The 27500-nt window shown below is 42.6% G+C and overlaps 1 protein-coding gene and 1 pseudogene across 1 annotated transcript in view; one reads left to right on the forward strand and one right to left on the reverse strand.

The window, feature by feature from the left end:
• LOC145417538 (XK-related protein 6) overlaps positions 1-27500 on the forward strand; it is a 76294-nt gene that overhangs the window by 20244 nt on the left and 28550 nt on the right. The window contains exons 3-6 of the mRNA XM_080286248.1: positions 10775-10863; positions 14645-14816; positions 25114-25310; positions 26882-27030. Of these exons, the coding sequence (XP_080142374.1) occupies positions 10775-10863; positions 14645-14816; positions 25114-25310; positions 26882-27030 (607 nt within the window). The remainder of the gene's footprint in view (positions 1-10774; positions 10864-14644; positions 14817-25113; positions 25311-26881; positions 27031-27500) is intronic.
• LOC145417390 (protein cornichon homolog 4 pseudogene) lies at positions 2996-3671 on the reverse strand (annotated as a pseudogene).

The following is a 27500-nucleotide window of genomic DNA, read 5'->3' on the forward strand; positions in this document are numbered from 1 at the left end:
TGTATGTGGACCAGATTTATATGGAATTAAGTTTGTGGGGAAATGAGTTGTTGTTGTTCATTTGTAAGAGACAAGTGAAGCGACTGGGGTAAACCGCAGTGATAAGCGGGGTCTGGTGGAGTGGTGTAGACCATTATATACGACAGGCGAGGTACTGGTTTTCACTGTAAGAGACTGTTACCTCCGTCATGGTTATATTTCTGGCCATCAGATTGTTAACAGCGGTATGAAGATAATATTGGATAGAATTGTACCCGATTTGGAATGACAATTGTGAACCCTGAGAGGAACAAGTCAAAGTTTGCTCCCTTGGTCAGCGGGTGGGGGGGGGGGTGAACTGGGGCAGCCTCTAGTCGTGCAATTGTGTGGAAATATTGAACATACAGATAGTAAATATATACCTTTGAAATCCTCATGAAAAGTATTATGACCATGTGAAACAGACTTTCACAAAATTCACCAAAAGTTTTAAAGGGAAAAAAAAAAAAAAAAACAGTGCAACAGCCAGGCCCACCAGTGACCGTAGGGCCGCATAGTTGGCTTTGCCCCTGATCGTTACCGTCGACACAGTACTGTCAAAATCGAGTTTACTTCATTGTTGCCTAACCCTTAACAGTTCCATCAACCGTGGTTCAAGTTAGATCAAAATTGTTTGAGTTGACTTTGTCCAGTGACCTTGATCTCTCAGCTTTAGCTGTGACCTTGACCTTTCACCTTTTATCTTTGACCTTGATCTTTAACTGGTTGATAGTAATATTGAATATCTGTCCTTGTTCTTACCTGAATCCTTTCACAAAGTTTATCCTACATGGAATTGAAACTATTTTAGTTGACCTTTGCGTGTGACCTTGAACTTTGGCCTATTGTTTTTGAAAACAATAGGTCAACCTCTTGGCTGGTCCTAAACTCATCCACGAAGTCAGAGCTAAATCAGAACAAACTTGTAATTATTTTCTTCACACACTGACGCATGGGTCGAAGTTTGACCTTGTCCTGTGATCTTGACCTTTGATTGCTTGTTCTCAAAGTTTAATGCCATTGTTGTTGCCTGAACCTTAACGTTTCCACCAAGTTCAGTTCAGATCAAATTAAAATTGTTTGAGATGACCTTGCCCTGTGACCTGGCATACATTCATCTTTGACATAGTGTTCACAAAAAGGAATCTTTTTATCCTTGCCTCATCTTCAACGCTTCCACTGAGTTTGGTCTAAATCAGAACAAAGCTGTATGCGTTAACCTTGCTTTTGGCCTTGACGTTTGACCCGTTCTAAAAAACAATAGGTTTACATCTTGACTGACTCAACTTGCTTAAATTCGGATCAAAACTGTTAAGTTCACTGTCACATACATGGGTCGACCTTTGACCTTGCCCTGCTACCTTGATCTTTGACCCAATGTTCTCAAAACTGAATCACTTCATTCTTGCCATACCCTTAACGTTTCCTGTAAGATTGGTTTGAGTGTGTTGTATAAAAAGCTTTTGTTGATTTTGATAGACCACCGTTTGACTTAGCCCTGTGACCTTGACCTTTGAACTATAGTTCTATAATAAAACACAAAAAGCTTGTATGTGCACACTCCCTTAACCACTCCGCCAAGTTTGATTAAAATCGGATAATAACTGTTGGAGTTATGCTATTAAACACACACACACACACACACACACACACACACACACACACACACACACACCGCTCGCTGGTGCAGTGGTAACGCTCTCGCTTGCCAACTGGTGGATGGGAGTTCGCGCTTCGCTCAGGTTGCGAAAAGTTTCACTGACGAAGTGGGTGGTTACTGTCCCCCTTGAGCAAGGGGACGGGTGTGTGCGTGTGTGAAGGTCACAGCCTTGCCCTTGGATCGGACTATATGAGCTCTCAGCTCCCTTCCGGGAGGGTAAAAGCTAACGATCACGACCATCAAGTGATCCTGACCGACCCGGTGAATTACACACACACACACACACACACACACACACACACACACACACACACACACACACACACACACACACACTGCTCAAAATACATCACCCGGTCTCACTCCACGAGTGAATGTGTAAAAATGCTAAAAGTATTCTTTGAAATCTTATAACTCTAAAGTTACAGAAGTTAGGATTTTTTTTCCCCTAGTGGTGCGTTTGATTAGGTATACGATTGGCCGCCCAGATTGTGGAAATTGGTACAGAAATGACGATTTTATGAGAGATTGCTTGTTATCAATTATATTTAATATCTGGCAGGCCTACTGCTATCGTCATAGGTAAAACTCCCAAAGCAGAGCTTTGACGCAAGTCACAAGTCACGACGTGATTATTTGATTTTTTTTTTTTAATAGAAAATCAAAATTAATATAAATTCAACCGGAGCATAAGGTGACTCTTCAGTGGAAAGTGGCGAATTAAAATAACGTTTGTGCTTAATATCATTTACAGAAAAGCTACTTGACTTGAATGCGTTCCTTTCTCTCGAATACGTTCCACACTTTAGTGTGGACACCTGTTACCTCGTGGGAAAAAGGTCAAAGTTCATGATAATAAAGATGATGATGTTGCAGTGGCAGAGGTAAGGCTCTGTGAGTGCTCTTGTTTTGTTCCGCTTTCGGGAGGTGCCCTGGTAACCCCTTGACCCCGAGGGGTTTCCTCAGCTGAATAAAATAATTTAGCGTTAGTCAGAATGAAATATAAAGTACTGTACATTGGAGGGTTTGAAGCTGGTAACAGCGTGCACGTTCTGTATCTGTCTATATCACTCGACCTGTCTGTCTGTATATCTGTTTCTTTATGCATATACAATATAGGATGTCTATGTGCGTCTCTACTGTCCATGTGGAAGCATTATTTAACTTATTATACTCACGCATTCATTCCATACCACGCCCACACCTACAGATAATAATCTATCTATCTCTATCTATAGCCAGACGCCATAATCCAGTAAGGGGTGGCCGTTTGTCTTTGAGTTAGTTGTTTTACGGGGAGGGGCACTAACCCTCCACCAACCCACTTGCTGACACGTAGGGAACACAAATGGGTTGGTTATATGGTTACCACCCAGCGTTGTAAATGGTTTCCTGGCTATACAACACAAATTAACACACAGGTTGGTTATATGGTTACCACCCAGCGTTGAAATGGCTTCCTGGCTTTCCTGGTTGTAGTGAAGATCTATAAGCCGGTGTCATCGGCATAGTCAGGCTTGGGGATGGGGTTGGAGCGGAGGAGGTGAGTGAGAAGACAGTACAGATAGATAAAGAAGAAGATAAGGTAATAGGCCAAGCCAATGACGGCATCCCTCATATAGGCCTTCAGCTGCCCTAGCCGATAGATTTCCGTTGGATCGTAAACACCAAAGTTACCGGCAGGAACCTTGACATATTCTCGGATGAGGAACGCAGCGAGGGGGATGGAGGCCAGGAAGAGGTAGTAGTGACCCGTTAACAGGAACACCAACGACAGCAGTAAATGAGCCACCAATTTCGGAATGACCCACAGATTAAGTCGGTCACAACACTGCTGGGCGTTTAAGTAGTCACACTCCAAATCTGACAGTGTAATTACATAATACACTAATAAAAATAACAGGGCTCCAGTGTCAAACAGGGAAGATACGAAGACTGCAGACTCCAGGGAGACAGAGGAGCCCCCCTGATCAACCAGCGGCTCCTCCTCCATGGCTTGTTGTCAGATAATAATAATAATAATAATGATAATAATAATAATAGTAATAATAATGATGATGATGAATTTAATAGTAGTAATAATAGCAATAGTTATACTCATCATCATCATCATCGTCATCTTCATCATCATCATCACTGTTTTGGTCTGTATGATGTATGTGGAAATATCTCTGCTGCCTGACGCCGCTTCCGTGGTCGTATTACCTTCAAACCTGTACTCCTGCCTGTTAACCCCTTCAGTCCGCCTCTGTTTTGTACTTTATTCTTACTAAAACACACGATTTCATTCAGTTTAGTAAATGCTTTTCACACTGGAGGAGTTAGATATATGTTACACTAACTCCTTCAGTACACTCGCCTCCACTCATAAACACCACAGAGGACGGTGTGTTTGGGGTCAGTATGTAGCACCGGCGGCTTTGTTTACGCTTTTCGTCAACTGTGGTCTGATCACTGTAATGGAGTTCTTCCAGCACAGTAGACGTGAGACAAACAAGTACGTTAGTGTCACAGAAGACGTCCAGCGCACCAACCCCCGTAGTAGTAACAGTGAAGGTGGTTGTACAGGTGTTTACCATAACATGAATAAAATCGTGTGGAGGTAACAAGGAAGAAAAACAACGGAATACGTCTTTTCACTGCAGGGGTCAACGTTCCTTCTTCCCTCAATTCACAGCCCTGTCTCACATACTCCCTTTCCTCGTTTTTCGTCTCCCCAACCCTTCTTTCCATCACCTCACTGGTATACTATTCTCACTCATACAGTATGTTTCCCCAAATCGTTCTCAGTCTACCTTTTCCTCCAGCTACCCCACTCACATATGCCCACCCGATTCATTCCTTGTTATTAGTGTACCTCTTCATCCTCTGGTCACTCCATTTTCATATACCCGCCAACCACCCTGTCCTTCATGCCGTTTTCAGTCAGCCTTCACTTCCTCTTTCTTCTTCCAGCACCCTTTTATTCTGCTGCCTTGTTTTTCGTTCACCTCTCCTTTTTATGTTGAAAGCGTCAATTTTTGTGTACTAAACATGGTCATGATGGTGATGATGATGAACAAACTAAAGCTCGTTAAGGAAAACTCAACACCAATTACTCAACGTGTACAGTAGTTATTTTTTGTTTATTTCGTATTTTTTAATGGGCGAGCAAAGTAATGAAATTGATTTATTGGGCCAAAGGAAAACACGAGTAGAGGCATTGAAGTATTAATCATGTTGGGCGCGGCTGACGTGTTCGGCCCCTCTAGTGTTTACATTCTGTCAGGCGCCGAAATGTAGTGTACACAAGCTGATAACAGGCCTCGCACACTACCAAGAAATGGTTACGGCAGATTACCATCGATGAACACTTAGTACAGTTGCGTGCGTAAATTTTGTTCTACTTCTTTACGATAAATAACGAGACAGCGAGCAGTGAATTTCCAAAGTCGGTAATGCGGTTTATGTGAAAACAAACTTTTCACAGCGTTACGTAAGCGTTTCATAAATGCAAATAAAAAGTGGTACGATATTTATGTCAGCAACTGCACATGAACTAAATGGTTATTGGAGAACATACTAGGGGTGAAACTGATCGACGGAGAAAATTTTTTATCTATAAAATTGATATGTTAACATCCTGAGTCCGACGAAGCTTATATATATATACTGTATATATATATATATATATATATATATATATATATATATATATATATATATATATATATATATATATATATACTTTATATTTTGTTCTCGCTATCGTCAGTGGATAAACTTTACATTCTAGAGGGATTAGATATCGCCTCCACTAATCTCTCCAGTGTAAGACGTGTCCCCTAAAGCTGAATACGATCGTCAGGTAACAAAGAAGAGTAACAGTTACGTCCTCGGGTTAAAAGGGTTAAGGGATTTTTATTTATGTATATTTATTTATACTATACCTAAGTCACATTCAGCCCCTAAACCTTCCGCATCGAACCACGCTGACCACTCAAAGAAATGTTCAACATTGCTGTGTTTGAAGGCACCGTTTCTCCACTGGAGTAACGCTGAACGGTGCGCCAAAAAAATATCGGCCCTCGTACTGCACGTATCATTCTGAAACATGGACGAAGCATTGTGGTGTGTGGGACACCTTCTGATAATAAGTGCAGATATAGTTCTTAGTATTTATCACGACTAGAAATTGCGATAACATTCACATGTTAGGTGCTATAATATCTGAGGCATCAGGTTAGTAGATTCATGTGTGTCTGCAGAACTCGTTCATTCTTACATTCATCGAGGCCCAGAGGTGCGATACTTTTTGTCAGACTGTACACTCACATTCCGTGGCCATTCAGCAATCACTCCCAGACCGTCACAGGGGGTATGCTTAAGGGCACAACAATTTGCGATAACACTGATAGCGAAAGTCGAATATTATTTGCTGTGAGAATTTACATTTTTGATATCAGTGGTTTTAAAAATTATATGAAACTGGGAAATTATTTATGATGAAATTGATGTGCAAGGAAGTTACTGTCTATTAATAACTGTTGAGTCCTTAATGTTGATTAAATTACGAAGCAGAAAAAGTATATAAATTCATTTAAAGAGCATAGGAAGATTCCCATCGGTAATGGTTACGAAGAGGTTACTAACGATTTAATTAAGTCTTTAAAGAATTAATTTATAAATAAATAATTGTTAAAAAAAAAGGTTACGAGAGAAATTATTATTGACAAATAACAGACAACAGTCATAAGTATTGGCCCTTCTCTGATGTGCTGTTAACCCCTCCAGTTCGGTTACTTTTGTTTTTCTTTAATTAAAGTACAACCAGACGATTCGATTATACAAAAGAAGGATCTGTAGAAGCTAAGGGGTTAAGAAAGACTATATGAAGCCCCACTCGTTTGAAGAAGTCTGTCTTGCGCTGAACGAAAAGGTCTGGAGATAAGAACGCAAAACACGTCTCTAGATTGAAGGATTATTGCCATTATCTTTGCTAGGGGTTTTTTATAGCAGTGCGTTTGTGCATTTATTAATTTATTGTTTTAGGTAGCCGGCAGTGTACAGTTGCTCAGAAAAGTATCCTCCCACCGCATGAACGCAGGACTTCACAGTGTGTCGCGCGATTGAAGCAGTGACGGTATTGTTAGCAAGCCTGGCTCTCTAAAAAATCACGATAGATTCGGTACCTCATATCTGGATCCGACGTTTGAGTCGAGGATTTCAGGTATCCGATACAGAGTCTGTATTGTTCTGTTCTACTCACAGGCTACGCATCGGAAATACATGAATAATCCCATTTCATATATCCGAGATAATTCCCTTGTTGTATTTCACAAGGGCATAATGTTTCCATACGACACTTTAACTCGTACACCGCTGCGCCGTATGTAAACCGGAACTACTAACAGATCTCACGCTCAATATTTTCCATATTTCTTCGTTCGTTGTGTCAGATTGACTCATGGCACCTTTGGGAGGATACTTTTTTGAGCGACTGTACATTATTTTTGCTAAGTGTACGAGTTATTGTTTTTGTCAGTGGCTCCTTTACGCTGTCTGTAACCTGTGTCGTGGCGATAGGAGGTCTTGCTCAGCTAGTGGGTGATGTAAGGCGAGTTGGAATGCTCACGTCACTATTTACTCCACCCTTATGCCGGCAGAACACACACACACACACACACACCGCTCGCTGGCTCAGTGGTAGCGTTCTCGCTTGCCATCTGGTAAACTGGAGTTCGCGCCTCGCTCAGGTTGCGAAAAAGTTTCACTGACGAAGTGGGTGATTTCTGTCCCCCTTGAGCAAGGGGACGGGTGTGTGCATGTGTGAAGGTCGCAGCCTTGCCCTTAGATCGGACTATATGAGCTCTCGGCTCCCTTGCGGTAGGGTAAAAGCTGATGATCACGACCATCAAGTGATCCTGACCGACCCGGTGAATTACACACACACACACACTCATACGTCCATATACCCATTTTCAAGCATTTATGAGTACACACATACACACACACACACACACACACAAACACACACACACACACACACACACACTTGACTTGTAAACACAAACAAAATCATGCATACATACACGTACGCATATACAGAACCATATGCACAGATGCACAACCAGACTTACATATAAAGAACTGTACACGTTAATGATGATGAATACCCACAATAAAAGTTGTTTGTAAAGACAGTATTTTATGGGGCCGTAAGTGAGGTTGGTAAACAGAGAGAGAGAGAGAGAGAGAGAGAGCAGTGATAATTCTACAGCCATGATCATCATCAGCAACAGCACCACCACCACCACCACCACCAGTATAATCATCTTCGTCATTACCATCATAATCATCGTCACAATGATCATCCTCATCATTAACATTTATTTTAATCATCATAAACGTCACAGTCGTCATGATGATTGTAGTGTTGATGCTGCTGATGATGATGATTATCATAATCATCATCATCATTATAGTTTCATCATAATCATCATCATCTTCATTATAGTTTTATCTTCATATTGATCATCATTATAATAATGACCATTGCCATAATCATCATGACCATTATCATCATCATTACCATCACAGTTAGAGTAGAAAATCGGAACCGTGTCAGAACCTAGCGGCGTTGCCACACAGAGAATTACCAGTACAGTACTGCAGTGGGCCGGCATCTTTCTTAGTTGGGAATCTCAGAAGTGTAACGGAATTATTGACTGGAATAATACGATTAGAATATTTTATCTTTGGAGTGGCAGTGGTTATCCGATTAGATTTTTTTTTTTTCTTAGACGACGCGAGTTTGATCCCAGGCTGGTGCAGGGAACGGTTTGATTATTTGAATTTCGGTGTAATTGATTTCTGCTGATCGTCTGCAGCACCCTCCTACATGTCAAAAACACTCCTGCTAATATCCCACAGTAATTCTAAATGAGACTGTCCTAGCCTGCATTCAGTGTGGACGGTGTTTTACAGTGCTTAATTGGTGACATAAAAAGGTGTGTGGCACAGAAGAAAACTGCTGGAGCTTGAGGTACATGCCCAGAGAGTGAGAGAGAGAGAGAGAGAGAGAGAGAGAGAAAGCGGAGTCCATCTACCAGTCAACCCCTCCAGCTTCCCCGTGTCGTGAGGCTGTGGTGCTGCCTACCCAGTTACACCTTGCTGTCCGCGGTGCCTTTTTCATTTCTTTTTTTTACTAACCATTGAGCGATTTTTATTCACCATGGAGGATCACCCGTATAGTGAGAGGATTAGAATGTGTCGCCATTAATCCTTCCGTTTCCGAAGTCTTTCCTCGGCAGAACGAAATAGTCTGGCAGTAGCGAGAAGAAGAAAGTTGGCCCTGGTGATTGCTGCTGCTGTTGTTGGTGTCTTGTTTTGTTGTTGTGTTATTGTTTTGCTGTGGTGGTGTTCTTGTTTTGTTTTGTTATTTTGTTGTTGTGTTGTGTTATTTTGTTATTGTATTGTGTTTTGTTGTTATTGTTGTGTTTTGTTGTTTTGTGTATTGTTGTTGTGTTGTGTTATTTGTGTTGTGTTGTGTTGTGTTGTTGTTGTTGTTGCTGGTAGCCCCAGTTCATCTTGACGTAAACCCGGTGGACAGCAGGAAGCTGGTCACTTTAGTCGGGCCTACCAAGAGACCGTTTACTGGGGTTGTGTTGAAGGAACTGTCTGTGTTAGGATCGTGAGGTGCATGGCCCAAGTGTGGTGTGGTGTGGTGTGGTGTGGTGATAAGGGATTACGTTGAAGTACTGAAGCAGGGAAGGGTGATGACCACAGGGCAGTCTGGCGAGGTGCACTCTTGTCTCGCTGGGAAGGGAAATTTCTGAGGGGAGAATGTGTGGTGGGGGTGATGGAGAATGCTGTTAGGCTGAAGGTTTGGTGTGGCGCTGTGTTAGACTATGTGTGTGTGGGGAAATGTTGGAGGAGGGTATTAGCAGGGCGTTGGGTGTTGTGGTGTAGAGAATTTTTTTTTTTTGTAAGGGGAGAGATGAAAAGATTTTATGATTTTCTCTCTCTCTCTCTCTGTCTGTCTGTCTCTCTCTCTCTCTCCGCCCCTTCAGTTCCATGAAATCTTTTTATGTTGTTTATGCAACTTCCAGACTATTTTATTCAGGTCAGGAGAGATCATTCGAACTGGAGGAATTAGATACACTATAAGTAACCGACCCCTTCATTCCACCAATAAAGTGAGCATTGTGAGCGCGTGATGAGCAAGCGAGCGTTTGTACGTAACACCCATCATCATAGTTTCATCTTGGTGTAAAAATCAGTATTTCTGGTGAGGTAGTTGAACATTCACAGAAGAGTGAGCTAAAATATTTACTTCCTCTCGTTTTTTTTTTTTTTCTCTCTCTCAAGTTTTCTCTCTGGATGTGCAGTGAGAGTTGCATAGCATTTATCACACGCGATGTTCAGTTCTCTGCTCTCGACTTGCCGTGTCAACGAACTGCGTCGATCAACGCTTGGCTATTGATCAAATGATAAAACCCAGAACTAGGGCGATTGTCCTTGCTGATTTCATCCCCTAAACATAGAAAAAACGTTCACGTAAAATTTTGAGCGTAATGACCGATATTTGATCGTTAGAATTCATGAAAAAAAAACAACAACAACAGGAAATTTTTTCTTAAATTCGCTTTCATAGTGGAGCATGTCAGTTGAAGCCCTCGGTACATTCCCTTGGAAAGCTGGGATTCCAAGGGGCTTCTTTGGTGTCATGAGTAAATATGTAGCCAAAAACACAATTTATTGAATGTATCTATCACCTGCTGAAAGAATCTCTTCTCTATCTCACATAGTCGAAAAGTTAATACCCTCGGAAAACCATCGCGGTCGGGCCGTGTCGTGTAGGGCCGCTCATTTTTCTGCTGAAGATAAACTTCGCTTCGCTCGCTGCGCACGCTCACTTGTAACAATACCTCCCCAGAGATAAGTAAAATCACCCGGAGCTAGCAAAGAATGAAAAAACACCAGCAGAACACGTCTCTGGATTCAGGAGCTTAAAGCCAGGCAGGGAATACGTGGTTGGCAGAGTTAGTGTTTAGGCCACGCCAGGAATACATGGGCAGCGTTGATTCTCTGCTAAAGTAAACTGTCTCCCTCCAGGTACACGGTGGCTCGGTCCATACAACTGTTTCTCTACATCTTCGACATCGCCACTGATCTGGGAGTGGCGTATACCGACTATCAGAAAGGTCAGCAACACTTTATCTGGTTGTTTTTATGTATATGTATCTCTCTGTTTGTCTGTCTGTCTGTGTATCTGTTTGTTTATCTATCTGTATCTCTCTGTTTGTCTATCTATGTCTGTCTGTCAGTCTGTCTGTATGTGCTAACTTGGGAGTCGTATTTACTGTGTCAAAAAGTTTAGTGGTAGTGCTCTCTCTCTCTCTCTCTCTCTCTCTCTCTCTCTCTCTCTCTCTCAGGTAACACCATTTTTCACAGGCAGTTTTCGTTCTCAGTTTTCTTACAGTTTACCAGTCAGGTGTCATTTTCCCAAGCTCGTGCTCAGTTTCCTTGCAGTTTTCACCAGCATCTCACATTTGCACCGGTGTAATACCCTTCATAAACAAGCAGTCATCACCTTCAGCACTGCCGGATTGCGTGACGGACCACACTTGCCGTGCCACTACAGAACTGAATACAAAGGGCGTGCAGCAGCTGGCTCACCGCTCCAATAGATGGTTTGAGATGAGATGCATTACCTCTAGTCACGGATCATATTGCAATGGCCCGTAATAAATATGTCCTCTCATGGAATATCATTGAAGTAGTGAGGTGGTTGAACTTTAAGGCTGGGTCTGGCCTCGTCACTCGTGGTGATGACGGGGAGGACACTTTTATTCACAATACAGCCATCATTTAACGAATCCTCGACAGGTCCATCGATCTGTCGGTGATGAAAAGGTATTACAGTTTCACGTCGTAACCTGTAGCAGAGGCGTCGAGGCTACTAATTTCTCGGAGCTTATCGGGAGAACTGTGCAGATTCTTTACACACCCCAACATGGCGACCAAAGCCAAAATAATAACACCAGGAACAGAACAGCCGACAGAATGACACTAATACCATCACTACCATGTGCACATAGACTGCACTGAATATGACAGAGCAGCTCCGACCACTTTGACCCTTGAATTATTTACGGCATGACCTCCTATCGATAGCCGCCCTCAGCACCTTCACCTCCACATGCAGACGGAAGAAGCCGAAGAAGGAGCGTTAGGACATCAGTAGTAAAGACAACAAGCCCCGTAAAATATCAAGAAAGATGCTGCAAATTAAACTATCAACCGGAAGGACTGTAGCCCACAAGATTTGCAGCAAGAGCAGACCAAGAAAATTGAAGAAGGAGGGGAGACCGTGTACACAAGTGAGGAGATTGAAGAAAATAATGTTCTCCAAAGTGCCTTATAATAGACAACATAACTGGCGAAAATGAAGAGGCAGCCTCATGGACTCCTATCGAGACACGGAGACGGTTGAGAATATAACCTACGGCACTGCGGAAGTCATCTCCAAATTCACCACTGCTGGGGGGTCGGACGGGCGAGGGTCTGGAGCCTGGAAGTCCTGGAAGTAAAATAAAATAATGAACTACAGCAGCAGGGATCGTTTTCACCTTTAAACTCCTACTAATTTAATCTACCTTCACTTTAACCTCTTCGGTCAACTCAAATATTCTTTCACCCACACTTTATTGTTCTTTCAAGCTTCACGTTTACCGGTTTCTGCGTCCACTGCACCTTGTGGAGACTTGACTTCTCGCTCTCCTCTTCTCATTCTGCACCAGCCAACCTCGTATGCCCCCCACCATGCATTCCCTGGCCCACATCAGCCTACTGTCTCTCATTTATGCCTTTCGACAATCTATTGTGCCAGAACAGCGATCGGTTTTTCCCGCCCTCCATTTTTGTTCTCAGCTCACTTTCAGTACCTGCTTGGATCAAAGAAAAAGGAAAATCAATTGAAGCACACTCTAGAGCATATTATAAATAATGTGGGAGTAAAGTATGGACTGTTGTAGGAGAGACGAAGCACTCATAACGCAGGCAAGACTCTTTACAAACACCAAGCCTGAACAGATGAAGGCATCAGGTGTATTGGTGACTGAAGCAATTTTATGGGTCCATAAGCTGTACATTACTGACACTAAGCCTGAACAGTTAAAGGCATCAGGTGTATTGGTGACTAAAGCATATCATACGGGTTCATAAGCAGTACCTGTTGGTGACATAACAGAGATCCAAGGACAGCAAGGACGGCGAGGACTTGGAAACACTTTGTGAGATCCCTTTTGCCCTGACGGAACTGAGCGCGCGCACGTTACCACTTGAGCCAAAGACAGCATCCCCCCATTGCCTCTAGGCAACGCGGGCTTTTATACACCCCATTACACACCTCTTTTCTCCCCTTGGTGATTAATTTGGTGAGTTTCGAACACACAAGGTAGCTTAAGCATCGGAGGCCACCATAGGGAGGCTGCGGACCACACCGAAACAGCCCATCCCCGCCAACCAAGGACCAACATCAAATTGCCAACCAAGCCCCCCACCCCTCACCGCTGCCAACCAATGTAATAACCGATATGAAACTTAACAAATTAATCACAGTCCTGGCCGAGATTCGATCCCGGGTCCTCGCGCTTGATACGCGCGCACGTTACCACTGAGCCAAAGAGAGCATCCCCCCATTGCCTCTAGGCAACGCGGGCTTTTATACACCCCATTACACAACACCCGGGACATTCAAAGATCCAGCAGTTAAGATGACGCTGGACATGATGAAGTCACCGCCACTGAGAAAGATCTAACACCACTAGAATGGCATGCATGCCAGACAGTGAGTAAGGGGGCCAGTTAATCCCAAGTATCTGTAGTTCATTCACTTGAACTTTGCGGAGTTTTTCGTCGTTTTCCAGCTTACTTTCCGTAGTTCAGCTTCAGAAGATGACAATACTAAGCCCTGCATCCTTTCCATAGCACTTTCTAGCGACTGGCACCATAATCTAGTGTTAACCCATTTGCGCCCACTGTCCTCAGTATAGGACAGAACTGGGCATTTTCAGAAGTTATTACAGAAAGGAACTATAAACCGATAGACGGCGGGCAGTTCGCTTAGTACCTTGCTAAGTCAATCCCTTATACAGAAACCCAGGGAGCTAACGGGTTAATCTCCTGTTATAGCTCAGCTTTCAAGGTGGAGAGGTACTAGCCCAGCTTTCAAGGTGGAGAGATAGCAATTTTACACCTCGTTGAGGTAAACAGAGTATAGTAATGAGTAATCGGTAAAATATTTACCCAACCTTCCCGTACACGTCACCAGCCATTACTCTTTATCGGGATGTAAGCAAGAAAACAAGTTTGTTCGTAGACCGCGCAGCTGTCAAAGAGAAGGTAAAGAAAATGGGCGTGGTGAACAGAATATTAGATGAGATGGGTTGGAAGCTTCTTGAGCGGTGGTGCTGGGGCAGGACACTATACCCTGTGAAATGGATAATTTAGGATTTGTGGTTTGAATACATTGAAGGTTTATTCAAAATGGCTTCAAAAATGAGTGTCGAGGGATAAAGATGTGTGCATGGAGGACAAAGAAATGAGTGAATTGAGCTAAAACTATGGTGGAGATGGAGACCGTCCATGAATGTGATTCCTGTGAAAATACGTATCGTTAGATTAATGGTTGGAGGGCAGGGAAGCTTCATCTCATTTTTTCCCAAGAACAAGATAAACTCCCACTGCTCTCAAAGCCTCTCATATGCCTTGCGTCTTACCAAACAAGTACCAGAGTTCATTCAAGGTACGCGTAGGTATCATAGCAAGCAACTCTTATTTGCACTTTTCTTTATTTTCACAAGCTTTCCTTATTTTCTTACTCGGCTCCTATTTTCACTTTCATATGATATCACATAGTTGTTATTTTCACTTTGCTTTCAATATCTCAAGTTTTTCTCAACTTTCTTTTCCATTTTACAGGTGACCCAATATTCGCGGGCATCACCTTGGGTCTGGTGTTTGCCCCGGGGTTCCTGTTTGGCATCTACGCCTTCACGGAGGTGGTGACGACACACACGGGCATCCTGGCATGTGTCAAGGCACCTCTTTGGCTCCTCAGTATACCCTTCCTGCCTCTTTGGCCTATTCTCAGGTAAGGTAGGAAGTAGAATAAGGAGACAGGAATGTATAGCACGAACAAGGAAGAGAGAGAGTAGTGAAAGAGGAAGTAAAAAAAATTCTTTGAAGATGTAGAGGAAACAGTGAATAAGCACAACACCCAGCATACATTTCTGATGGAAAACATCAATGCAAAGGTTATCAAGAAAAAGAGTAGGTGAGACTGCAGCAGGACATTTTGGAATGGGTATTTGGAATGCAAAAGGTGACATGCTAGTGGAATGTGCTGAAAGGTACAGTCTGAGAATAGTGAACACGTTCTTTTAAAAGGAATGAAGTAGGAACTGGACTTGAGAAGGACCAAATGATGAAACTAAAAGTGAAACACATTTCGTCCTTACTGACAAACCACATGTTGGTGCACTAAAAAAGGCATCTGCACTGACCTGAGTAATTGAAGTAAGCGATCATAGAATGGCGAGAAGCCAAGGAGTACTAGATCTCAGAAAAGAAAGGGAGGGGCCAATCCAAAGGATATAGTTAAGTCTTCTAGCAGTGAAGGAGAAGGATGAGGAGTTTAGCTTGTTAATTCAGGATAACTTCTCGCACTTGGTGGATGATGCAAATACCAACACAAAACAAATGAACGAAAACTTTACGAGTATCGTAAACGAATCAGCTCTAGCAATAAGAGACAGGAAACCACGAGAGAAAAGCAGCAAGCTCTGAGAGAGTTCAAAGGAACTTCTAAAAAAAAAAAGAAAAAGAAGGAACATGATTGTAAGGATAAGAAGGGATTACACTGAAGCAGCTGAATTAAAGAAAACTCAACAAAAAGAAAATGAAGGTACTCGAAAGTTTAACAGAAGCGGAATTGAAGATGCTTTAAGGAATCGAGGAAGCCTGAAGGCAACCAAGCGGAGGCTTGGTATAGGAAGAAGCCAAGAACTTTCTTTCAGAGACTCTTATGGAGAAGTAAAGGACAGGAAAAATGAAGTGGTCAGATATTAAGGATGTAGGCGATTTTACGTTAAACAAACTAGGAAAATTATTTAAGAAATTTTTAGAAGTCAGAACTGCACCCAAATCTTTGAAAAATGGATCTGTTCTTCTGCATCCCCCAAAAGGTGACATCAAAAACCCAAAGAACTATCGTTCAGTTAGGCTTCTACTTGTTTTGTACAGACTTTTCACAGAAGTTCTGATAAATCGAATTAGTCCTGCGTTAAATACAAACCAACCAAAAGAACAGGCAGGATTTGGAAATGGTTGTGCAGCAGATCATATTCGAATTATTAATCAGGTGATCGAGAAGTCTTCAGAAGCCTTGTGCATAACATTCATTGATTATGAGAAAGCATTTAATTCAGCTGAAACAGCTGCAGTGATGAGAGCAATTCGAGGACAAGATGTAGAAGAAACTTACGCAAGGTATTAGAAGACAAGCGGTTGGGGGGGTCGCAGTTCAGCTCTCTCCGATTTAACACTTCCATCCCCGAACCCGGCGAGACCAACTCTCTGCCGTCAGCAGCCGAGGTGGGATGGGCTTCTCCTGTCCCTCCCGCCGATCTGGACGTTGAAGGCTCTCCGTCCCTCCCGCCTATCTGGACGTCGAGGACTCTCCATCCTCTGCCGACCTGGATCAGGGCCCTCCCTCCTCGGTTCCTCCATCTGCTGCTGAGAGTTGGGCGAGCCTCACACCATCGCATCTGTCTTAAGAGCCCCGTTCATTTTCAAAATCTTGCTGTTTTTCACCCCCTGACGGGCCCTATAGATGACCCATTCCCCTCCTTCATGGTGGGGAAATTCTACAACAACAACAACTAGAAAACATTAATAGAGATAGCACGGCCATCATAAAACTGCATAAGGACAACCAGAATATTATAAGAAGGGAAGGTGTTAGACAAGGAGATACAATATCACCCAAAGTGTTCACTGTAGAGAAAGTTTTCCAGAATTTAGATTGGATGACAGAGGAGGTAACATAAATGGTGAGCAATTGAACAATCTTAGATTTGCAGACGGCATAGTCCTCTTCAGAGAATCAGGCAAGGAACTACAAGATTGATACATGACCTGAACAGGGAGTCTGAAGTTAGTCTTGAAAATGAATATGGAGACGAAGGTTATGTTTAACAGACACCTTTGTACCCGTACAGTAAACATGGGAGGTGAAGAACTAGAATGTGTTGAGGAATACATATAGATAGGGCAGGCAGTACAGGCAGACTCAGTCGATGACAGTGAAATCAGTTGTTGAAGAGCAGAAATGGGATGGAGAGGTTTTGGCAGACTAAGTAACTACATGAAGGATAAGCAATGACCATTACGCCAACGAGAAAGTTATATAATAAGCGTGTCCTTTCTGTCCCAACTTATCGATTAGAAACATGGAGTCTAACAAAATCCTTGGGACGTAAACTTAGGGGTGCTCAGAGAGGAATGGAAAGGCTTAAAGGCTTATGTTAGGAGTCACTTGGAGAGATGAAAAGAGAGCTTCAATTCAGTTCAAAATTCAGTTTTAAAAAATTGACATAGATGTACACATATATATACAATGCAATTAACGTAGATGATACCATTAATTAATAATTATATAATTCATGATCTTATTCGTGAAAATAGTGATAGACAACAGGAGAATGCAAAGATAAACAGAGTACATTATAATGTCTCATAGAACATTAAACTTTCCTACGAAGTCAGTGATCTAAAAGATATTTTAGTCCACGTTTGTGTTTGTGATTTTAGATATGAATGGAAAAGTAGCGAATGTGAAGGTGGATGGAGTAGTTGGTGAGTGGGGTGTGCCTGCAGAGATGGATGAGAATGGCAGTGCTTTAGTGGACATTTGTGCCGGGAGGGGGTTGGTAATTGCCAATACCCTCTTCAGGCAAAAAGTGATCCATAGGTATACGTGGCGAGTGATGGGAAGGGTGGGTGGTGACCTGAATGAACGGAAGGCAATGAATGATTGGATGTGTGTGGATGACAGGATGAGAAGGTGTGTAATGGATGCAAGAACATATAGAGGTTGGGGGAGAGGACTTTCTGACCACCACTTGGTGGTGGTCAGAATCAAGGTCCAAATGAAATGGAGAAATAGAAGAAGGGAAGGACTGGAGGAAGTAGTTCATACAAGGAGGGTGGAAAGGTTACAAGAGGATGGAAAAAGGCAGAATATAAGAGGGAAGTGGAGGAGCGATTGGGTAAATATGGATTGGAGCAGATGGGGGACGTGGAAGGTGTGTGCAAGATATTCACAGAAGAAATCTGTGCAGCATGTGAGGTGGTGTGTGGGGTGAAGAGAAGACGAAAGGGGATGCAGGGAACAGCTTGGTGGAATGAAGAGATGAGAGAGGCTGTTGCACAAAAGAAGAAGGCATATAGTGAGTGGATGAGAAACAGGGCTGTGGAAGAAGTTGAGAGGCGGAAGAGAGAGTTATATGTAGAGAGGAAGAAAGATGTGAAAAGACTGGTAAGAGAGTAAGAAGAGAGTGGATGAGGAATTTGGAAGGAATTTGAGTGTAAAGTGGAGGGAATGTAAGAAAATGTTCTGGAAAGAGGTAAAGAGAGTTAGACAGTGTGCCAGAGAAGTTAACTGGGGAATGAAAGATAAAAATGTTAGATTACTAGTGGAGAGGGGAGAAAAAGTGAGAAGATTGAGAGAACACTTTAAGGAATTGTTGAACTTAGAGAATGAAAGTAATGCGAATGTAAGTGGCTGGGGAATGGTTGGGAGACGGAGGGATGTAAGAAGAGAGGAAGAAATCAGTAGAATGGAAGTTGTAGAAGCAATGAAGAATGTTAAAATGGGGAAAAGCCCCAGGAATTGATGGAGTGTGTGGTGAAATGCTGAAGCATGGGGAAGAGATAGTAGTAGACTGGATGTGGAAGATGTGCAGATTGGCCTGGGAGGAAGGTAGAGTCCAGGAGTATTTGAAGTCAGAGATAATCATTCCCCTGTACAAAGGAAAATCGGAAAAAGACGTGTGTGGTAATCATAGGGGCATTTGTCTTCATAGTGTAATAGGAAAAGTATATGGTACGATACTTCTTGACAGAGTTAGGGAAATAACAGAGGAATTAGTTGGAGAAGAACAGGGAGGTTTTAGGAAGGGAAGAGGTTGTGCAGATCAGATATTCATTGTTAGATCTTTAGTGGAAAAGTTTCTGAAGAAGGGAAAGAAGTTGTATGCGGCCTTCATGGATTTGGACAAAGCGTATGACAGGGTGGAGAGACAAGGATTGTGGAAAGTATTTAAGAATATATGAAGTACATGGGAAGTTGTTGAATGCCGTGAAGAGTATATATAAGGGTGCAAAGACTGCAGTGCGTGTGGATAGCGAACTGAGTGAATTTTTCTATTTGAAGGTTGGATTGAAACAAGGATGTGTCATGTCTCCATGGCTGTTCAATCTGTATATGGATGGGGTTATAAAAGAGATACAAGGTAGGGCAGTGGATGTTGGAGCGGTCCTAATGAGAGAGAATACTGTTTAGAAACTCCCTGTACTGTTGTTTGCAGATGATACTGTGTTATTAAGTGAAGACGAAGGGGAGCTGCAGGGCTTGGTTGATGAGTTTGGGAGAGTGTGTAAGAAACGGAATCTAAAGGTGAATGTAGGGAAGAGTAAAGTTATGGTCTTTGAGAGAAATGAAGTCAGTGAATGTACAATGAGGTTGGATGAAAAGGAAATGGAAAAAGTGAGTGCGTTTAAGTAGTTGGGTAGTGTGATGAGTAAGGATGGAAGTTTAGAGGGTGAAGTGCTTGAAAGGGTACAACAGGGAAGAAAGGATGCGGTTCCTTGAAAATAGTGATAAGAAACAGGGAAGTGAGCATGGAAGTGACAAAGTTACCTCATGAGAATATTGTGATACCAACTCTAACTTATGGAAGTGAAGCTTGGACTTTGTTGGAGGGACACAGGTCAAGAGTGAGAGCAGTGGAAATGAGTTTTTTAAGAGGAGCATGTGGAGTCACATGGAGAGACAGACTGACTAATGTAGAAGTGAAGGAGCGTTGTGGTGTGGATGTGGATGTGATAGGAAATGTTAGGAGAAACACACTGAGGTGGTTTGGCCACGTGGAGAGGATGGAGAGTGAGAGACTGACGAGGAAAGTGTATGTGAGTGAGGAGGAGGGGGGGGGAGAGGGAGGGGGAGGCCATGTATGAGATGGAGAGATGGAATGGAGTGGTATATGAGAGCAGGGGGGGGGGGTGAGCTGGGAGCAGGGCAGTGAAATGGCGGGGGACAGGGCGACATGGAGACGATTTGTTTGTGGCCACACCGTACGGGATTGAGGTTCTGGTGATAGATAGTTTGTAAGTACACAGTCAGCAGTGATGTTCTAGTGCCTCAGACAATTCGTTCCATACTTAAACACTTTTATATGGAAAAGTTTCATAATCCAATGATGTTTTGCCACTTGGAACATGAAGCTGACTTCTGCATCTTGTAGGATATGAATGCACTTCCTCATTTGTGTGAAACACACTGCTTAAAGTTGTCGGCACAAAGTCTTTGATGAATTTGAACATTAACTTTGCTGCACAGAATTTATAAAGTTTTGGAAACTGCAAAATTTTTAGAGACACAGAGGGTTATTATGTCCTGTACTTAGCTGACCGTGATTCGGATCACTCTTTTCTGTAGCGGTACAATAGGGTGAATATAACAGTGACTTCCAGATCCCCAGACTTCTATTCCATAGGTGATACTATGGATAAGTAAATACTAGAGTTGAAATGTTCAGTGCTTTTCGAGTTTTACGTATTATTCCCATACCTTTTGCAGTTGTACTCATTACTTTAAAAAACATAAATGAATGGATGTAGGCAGGTCACGTCTTTCGTAGAACAGATAACAGATGGACAACTAAATGTAACTGAATGGCAACCCAGAGATGGAGTGAGAGGAAGAGGCAGACAAAAGACGAGATGGCGGGATGAGATTCGGAGAATCGTGGGAATTGGATGGAACAGCTAACAGCCAACCGGTCAGAGTGGAAAAAGATGGAAGAGGCCTCTGTCCTGCACTGGACTGATTAAGGCTGAGGATTATATATATATATATATATATATATATATATATATATATATATATATATATATATATACATATATATATATATATATATAGCTCAATCCGGACCCAGGTTCAAATCCCCTCTGGGGCTAGGAACAGTTTAAGGATTTGAATGTCAAAAAATCAGACCGATCTACCAGAAGACCCGCCGACATGTTGTAAAAATAGCCCCGCTAATACCGCCACACCAGTCCTGTATGAGGCCGCCCTACCATGTATTCAATATGGACGGTAGGTGTTAGCGCCGAAGTGGTGACATGCAGAGGTGTATGGTATGTAGAAGGATACTGGGCCATGGGAGCAGGCTGTGAAGCATATGCCCAGAGTCGGACACACACACACACACACACACACACACACACACACACACACACACACACACACACACACACACACACACACACACACACACACACACACACACACACACACACACACACACACACACACACACACACACACACACACACACACACACACACACACACACACACACACACACACACACACACACACACACACACACACACACACACACACACACACACACACACACACACACACACACACACACACACACACACACACACAAAATGGTGAATGTACGGAAGCATGCCGGGAATTTCGTGTTTCTCTATAATTTATGCTACATAACTAAGGGGAAAGTGGCGTAAAACACTGTTGGATAGAGTGTAAAAAGTGAGCATCAGATGATCTCAGGACATACATGTAATAAAGAAACAGCCAGTAGGAAGAGTGTGCTTCAAATAGGCTAAACAGTGATCATGTGTAGTAGTGACTGATAGGGTATGTCTAATGCCGACGACTGGGGCTCCAGTGGCTGGAAGTGGAGTAAAAACATTAACAAAAGGTCCGGGAATCAAATCCTCCAGTACGAATGTTTCCCTCAGTTTTTAAGCCTTTTCCATGGCATATCAACACTACCTTGGTATTAAGTCATCCAGGCATGAGTTGTGAACAGACGACAGTACAGGCAGTTATCAAGTCAGCTGACTGAAAGTTATTATTTTAACACTGATGATTACCCTGTTTCTGCCACTCCATGCTTCGCTTGCTTTATTATGGTCTCCACTCTGTGATGGAGACCATACAGTGTTTGCCTCTCTCTCTCTCTCTCTCTCTCTCTCTCCCCTAAATACCTATCAGTTTGGTGCCATTACTTCATTTCATCACCAGTTGAAACTTGGTACAGTTGTTCCTTTGGTAAATACCCACAAACACCTTTCTTTTGGATTTAACTGTTTTGAGTTTTCTAGAGTCAAAGGTCAAATAATGTAGACAGATTTAGTGAAACGTGGCATCATGAATCCGTTGAGTTTAGCCACCTGTGTGAGCAAGACAGGAATACCAGGGATTTGTGTGGAGATCATCATGCATTTCGTTGCGAATGTTGGCGACGGTGGTGTTATATTTTGAGTGGCGTATGTCTGTCTGTCTGTCTTTCTGTGTTACCAGAATAGTTCAGTTTGTATCCAGTATTGACCAAACTTGGTGGATTGGTAAGGGATACTTCTTGTCTTTTTTTTTTTTTTCTTTCTTTTTAGAAAAGTAAGTTAAAGGTCAAGGACACTGGGGTCAAAGGTTGACCAAGCAAATTAACCCAAACAAGTCTTACTCAGTTTTTACCAGATAAGGAGGAATGGTTGTGGGAAAGGAAACGTGTATTGATTTAGTTTTGATAACAATCAGTTAAAGGCCAGGGACAAGGTTAAAGGTCGACTCGTGTGTGTGTGTGTGTGTGTGTGTGTGTGTGTGTGTGTGTGTGTGTGTGTGTGTGTGTGTGTGTGTGTGTGTTAAAACAACTGTTTTGATCCGATTTCAGTCATACTTGGTTGAAGTAGTGTCGGGGAAGGAGTAAGCCTAATGATCTTGAGAACAATAGGCCACAGGTCAGGATCACTGAACAACGTCAACTTTCACGGATTTTATCTGATTTAGACCAAACTTTCGGGAAGGGCTGTGGATAAGGCAGGAATTAAGGGATTCCTTTTTGAGAACAATCAGTCAAAAGCCAAGGCACAGGGAAAGGTCGAAAACCAGGATTACAGGATAATTTCAGCTTATTATTTATCTGCTTTGCACCAAACTTGGTGGAAGTGTTAAGGCCCATGGAATAGAAAAGATGTTCAGTTTTGAGAAGAATCACTCAAAGTTCAAGGTCACAGGGAAAGGTCCAAAATTTGACCTGTGTGTCTGACAAAAATAACTAAAACAATTTTGATCTGATTTCAGTCAAACGTGGTGCATGAGTTGACGATCACCCAAGAGGTTGACCTGATGTTTTTTAGAACAGTTGGTCAGAGTTGAAGGTCACGTGGCAAAGTAAACTAAAACAGTTTTTATCCAATGTAGACGAACTTTTTGGAAGTGTTCATTAAAAAAAAATAAATAAATAAAAAGAAAGAGGCTATTTTAAGAACAGTCAGTCAGAAGTTAAGGCCAGGAAAATGTCAAATATCGAGGTCCCAGGGTGAAATCAACCCAGATAGTTTTTATCTGATTTGAACCAAACTTGGTGGAAGTATTAAGGATTACACAAGAAGGAAGGAAGTCGATTTTGAGAGTAATCTGTCCGAGGTCAAGGTCACTGGACAAAGTTAAATATTCGGCCCTTAGAACAGTTGGTGGGCGGGAGTGTTGCGCTCTTTGAGTCTTTTATTATATTTGGTTCTGAAGTCGTAAATTAGTGGTATTTGTGCTTTTAGTTCCTAAAATCATGATTTGACGCATGCCTCATTTAAGCTGAAGTTGTTTCACGTACTTCTTTTACTGCGGTTGGTGGACATGTGTTTTTATTTAAGCAGACTCCAGAGGATTGGTTCAGCTGAGAGAAAACCAAGCATTCTGGGGTTTGAAAACAGTCTACAGTAGCCATTTCTTTGTTGTTGGTAGTGATATATAGCCTAACACCAGACGATTAGGTCAAGATAAAAGAAGTTTTTGATGACATTGGGGCAAAGAAACATTTAAATGGTTTTAGTGAGGATTGACTGCAGGTCACTGAAGGCACAGTAAAACTGTCCACCTTTCCACCATGGATGTGTGTTATATACTATATATCACTGCATTATGGCACTTCTTCCGTTCCGAATTAAGAATGTTTGCTGCCTAACACATTCTTATCATCTTATATGCTACCGATGCAGAGGTAGGATACTAGGTAGTATCAAGGTGAAATATGCAATGAAATCGCAAATTTAGAAATCCCATGCCATCGAAAATATGGCTCACAGACCACCCTTCCACTTGGGATGTGCACTAGATACAAAAGTTGCCATTTTTACATTATCGTCTATCTAGTTCTGGATGTTTATGACTACTAATCTAGTCAACATTTATGTAATATTCAGTAGATTTTAGCACTGCATCGCGAGTCCTAGAGTTCTGTGTACTTAACTACATATTAGCGTCCTTTCATTTGATATTTCAGTAACTCCGCAGGACCGTAGCACTGGCCAGTATTCTCGTCGGTAATCTCTGGACCACTTCCCTACCAGTACTTCTGTATGTAGTACATAATGTATTACTGTGTGCTGTTTTTACATCTGTCAGCGAAGTTGGAGGAGGTTATATATTCACCTATGTTTGTCTGTCCGTCCATACCATATCTCCAAACGTTCTCAATGAATTGCATTGAAATTTTGTGAAAGGGTGGGCCATGGGCCAGAAAAGAATTTATTAAGTTTTGGGACGGATCCGGATCCTGTGTATACTATCTCCAATAGTTCTCAATGAATTTCAATAAAATTTTGTGGAAGAATGTGTCATGGGCCAAGGAATAATTAATTCAATATTGGGGCGGAGACGGATACTATGTGTTCCACACAATGTCTCACGGATCCTGATCTGGGTCCTTTTCAATGGCAATGGTATTGGCGGAGGTATGCGCTCTCTGAAGGCTTTCAAGTTTAAATGTGTTGATGTAATAGAGATTCAGATTTAATAACATGCAAGGCAGTAATTAGCTGTAATGTATAAAATAAATTGCGTAGGAATAATTCCTTGACAGACTCCGACGCTGAGGAGAAATAACTGCAACACTACCTTTCCCAATCACACACACACACACACACACACACACACACACACACACACACACACACACACACACACACACACACAGAAGTTTGACGTATCCAACAAACTCTATTAAACAGTGAACTAGTGACCCCACCCCCCCACCACCAGCAGCAGCTAGTGTCTTACTCCTCACCAGGGATGTGCACCAAATCCTGCACGGCATCCTGGCCCTCTGCCCGTCCCGCCGCAAGTACCACCTCGAGTACCTGAACAAACCCAGCCGCGCCTACCTCGTCAAGTTCCTGGAGGCGTTCACGGAGGCCGCCCCCCAGATCCTGCTGCGGCTGTACAAGATTACGCTCAGGAGACAGGAGATGCCGTTTTATGAAGTGGGTGAGTCAGTGCCTTTGGTGGGGTCTTGATACTTCACACCAGCGATTTAGTTTTACCTCCTGTCATTGCCTCTACCAGACGATTTTGCTTGGGGTTGGATTGACTTGAACCTGGGGAGTGAGACAGAGCCCAGCTTAAGCACTTCACCCCTAGACGCCTGTCCTGAGGGTTGAATGAAATCGTCTTTTGGTAGCAAGTATTAAAGTAAAAATGCGTCATCAAACTCTCTCTCTCTCTCTCTCTCTCTCTCTCTCTCTCTCTCTCTCTCTCTCTCTGCAAGATATAAAATTAAAAATGCGTCATCAAACTCTCTCTCTCTCTCTCTCTCTCTCTCTCTCTCTCTCTCTCTCTCTGCAAGATATAAAATTAAAAATGCGTCATCAAACTCTCTCTCTCTCTCTCTCTCTCTCTCTCTCTCTCTGCAAGATATAAAATTAAAAATGCGTCATCAAACTCTCTCTCTCTCTCTCTCTCTCTCTCTCTCTCTCTCTCTCTCTCTGCAAGATATAAAATTAAAAATGCCTCATCAAACTCTCTCTCTCTCTCTCTCTCTCTCTCTCTCTCTGCAAGATATAAAATTAAAAATGCCTCATCAAACTCTCTCTCTCTCTCTCTCTCTCTCTCTCTCTCTCTCTCTCTCTCTCTCTCTGCAAGATATAAAATTAAAAATGCCTCATCAAACTCTCTCTCTCTCTCTCTCTCTCTCTCTTTGTGTGTGTGTGTGTGTGTGTGTGTGTGTGTGTGTGTGTGTGTGTGTGTGTGTGTAATTTACCGGGTCGGTCAGGATCACATGATGGTCGTCGTGATCGTCAGCCTTTTACCTTCCTGGACAAGGCTGTGACCTTTCACACATGCACACACTCATCCCTTTGCTCGAGGGGAACAGTAACCATCCGTTTCGTCAGTGAAACTTTTAACGTCCTGAGCAGGTGCGAACCCCCGTCTGCCAGATGGCAGGCGAAAGCGTTACCACTGAGTCAGCGAGTGTGTGTGTGTGTGTGTGTGTGTGTGTGTGTGTGTGTGTGAGAGAGAGAGAGAGAGAGAGAGAGAGAGAGAGAATGAATGAAAGAAGGGCAAGAGATGGGTGGAGGTCTAAAGTGTAGAGGACACAATTAGACTGAGTAACATGCATCTCCCAGGCTCCCAGGCTTTGGTTCGTTTCTTGTTCCCATAACAAAATATGTGGAAACTTGTATGCTGGAATGGCAGTGTTTATGTGTAAGAGTTTGGTATACGTTAAGGGAACTGAATAGGGCTAAAACTGTGAGTACAGTACATTAGGACATACTGCTATACCTACTTAAATGTCTCCTCTAAATGGGATTAAGCCCAGATCAAGTGCAATGTATACATTTGCTTAGTGTGTGTGAGCTGCCAAGAATAGGGTACACATATTTTAGAGGCACAGAACTGATTATACTGGGCGTGGAGACATGGGGAGTTCAGATTGGGATGAAACTGTAGCATCCCACTATTTTGATATAAATCTGTTTAAACAATTTATCGGGACTGTGAAGTGAAGACACAATACATACAGTGTCTTAACCATGTACCATTGTCCCTGCCCCCAGGCGTGTTGGAGGTGATACAGGTGATGTTCTCTCTGGTGACGCTGTCCTCCAAGTTGATATCCACCTACCAGAAGAACATCACTACCGCACAGGTCATCAACGGTGACATGGATCACAATGAACGATTCAAACTACCTTGCTTTATACAGGTGCGTTCCCATCCATGCCAGAGACGAAAGTCCCCTGCCTCCCCCATCCGCCCCCCCCAAAAAAAAAAATAAATAAATAAACAGTAAAAATAAAAGTATCGTACAGGAGAGGTCCAATGATGTGTTGTTGCCGATGTTGTTGTTGTCGTTGCTCCAGAGTCATCTGAACGAATCCGGTGGACTGTAGGCAGAAGTTGCCCATTCTGCAATTCGCAATTCTCTTTTCAGGGGATAATTTGCCTGGTCCTAAATGATCAATACAGCTTGGGAAATTCAATAGATATAAATCTGTTTTCAAGTTAATAACAAAGGTTTTATGAATAAGGAAGTGTCACAAGCAAGGGACATATGGGGTCCTCATTTAAGCAGGGTACAATTAACTGAAATTTTGCATTTTTTGCCATATCCGTTGCCTGTGGTGTCAACTGCGGATGTGCAATGTTGCGATGGAGTACAGCATTGAAACGAAT

Source organism: Coenobita brevimanus, chromosome 110 (genome assembly GCF_032717465.1).
Source record: "Coenobita brevimanus isolate Jiangsu-jjx chromosome 110, ASM3271746v2, whole genome shotgun sequence".
In the NCBI taxonomy this organism is placed as follows: Eukaryota; Metazoa; Arthropoda; class Malacostraca; order Decapoda; family Coenobitidae; genus Coenobita; species Coenobita brevimanus.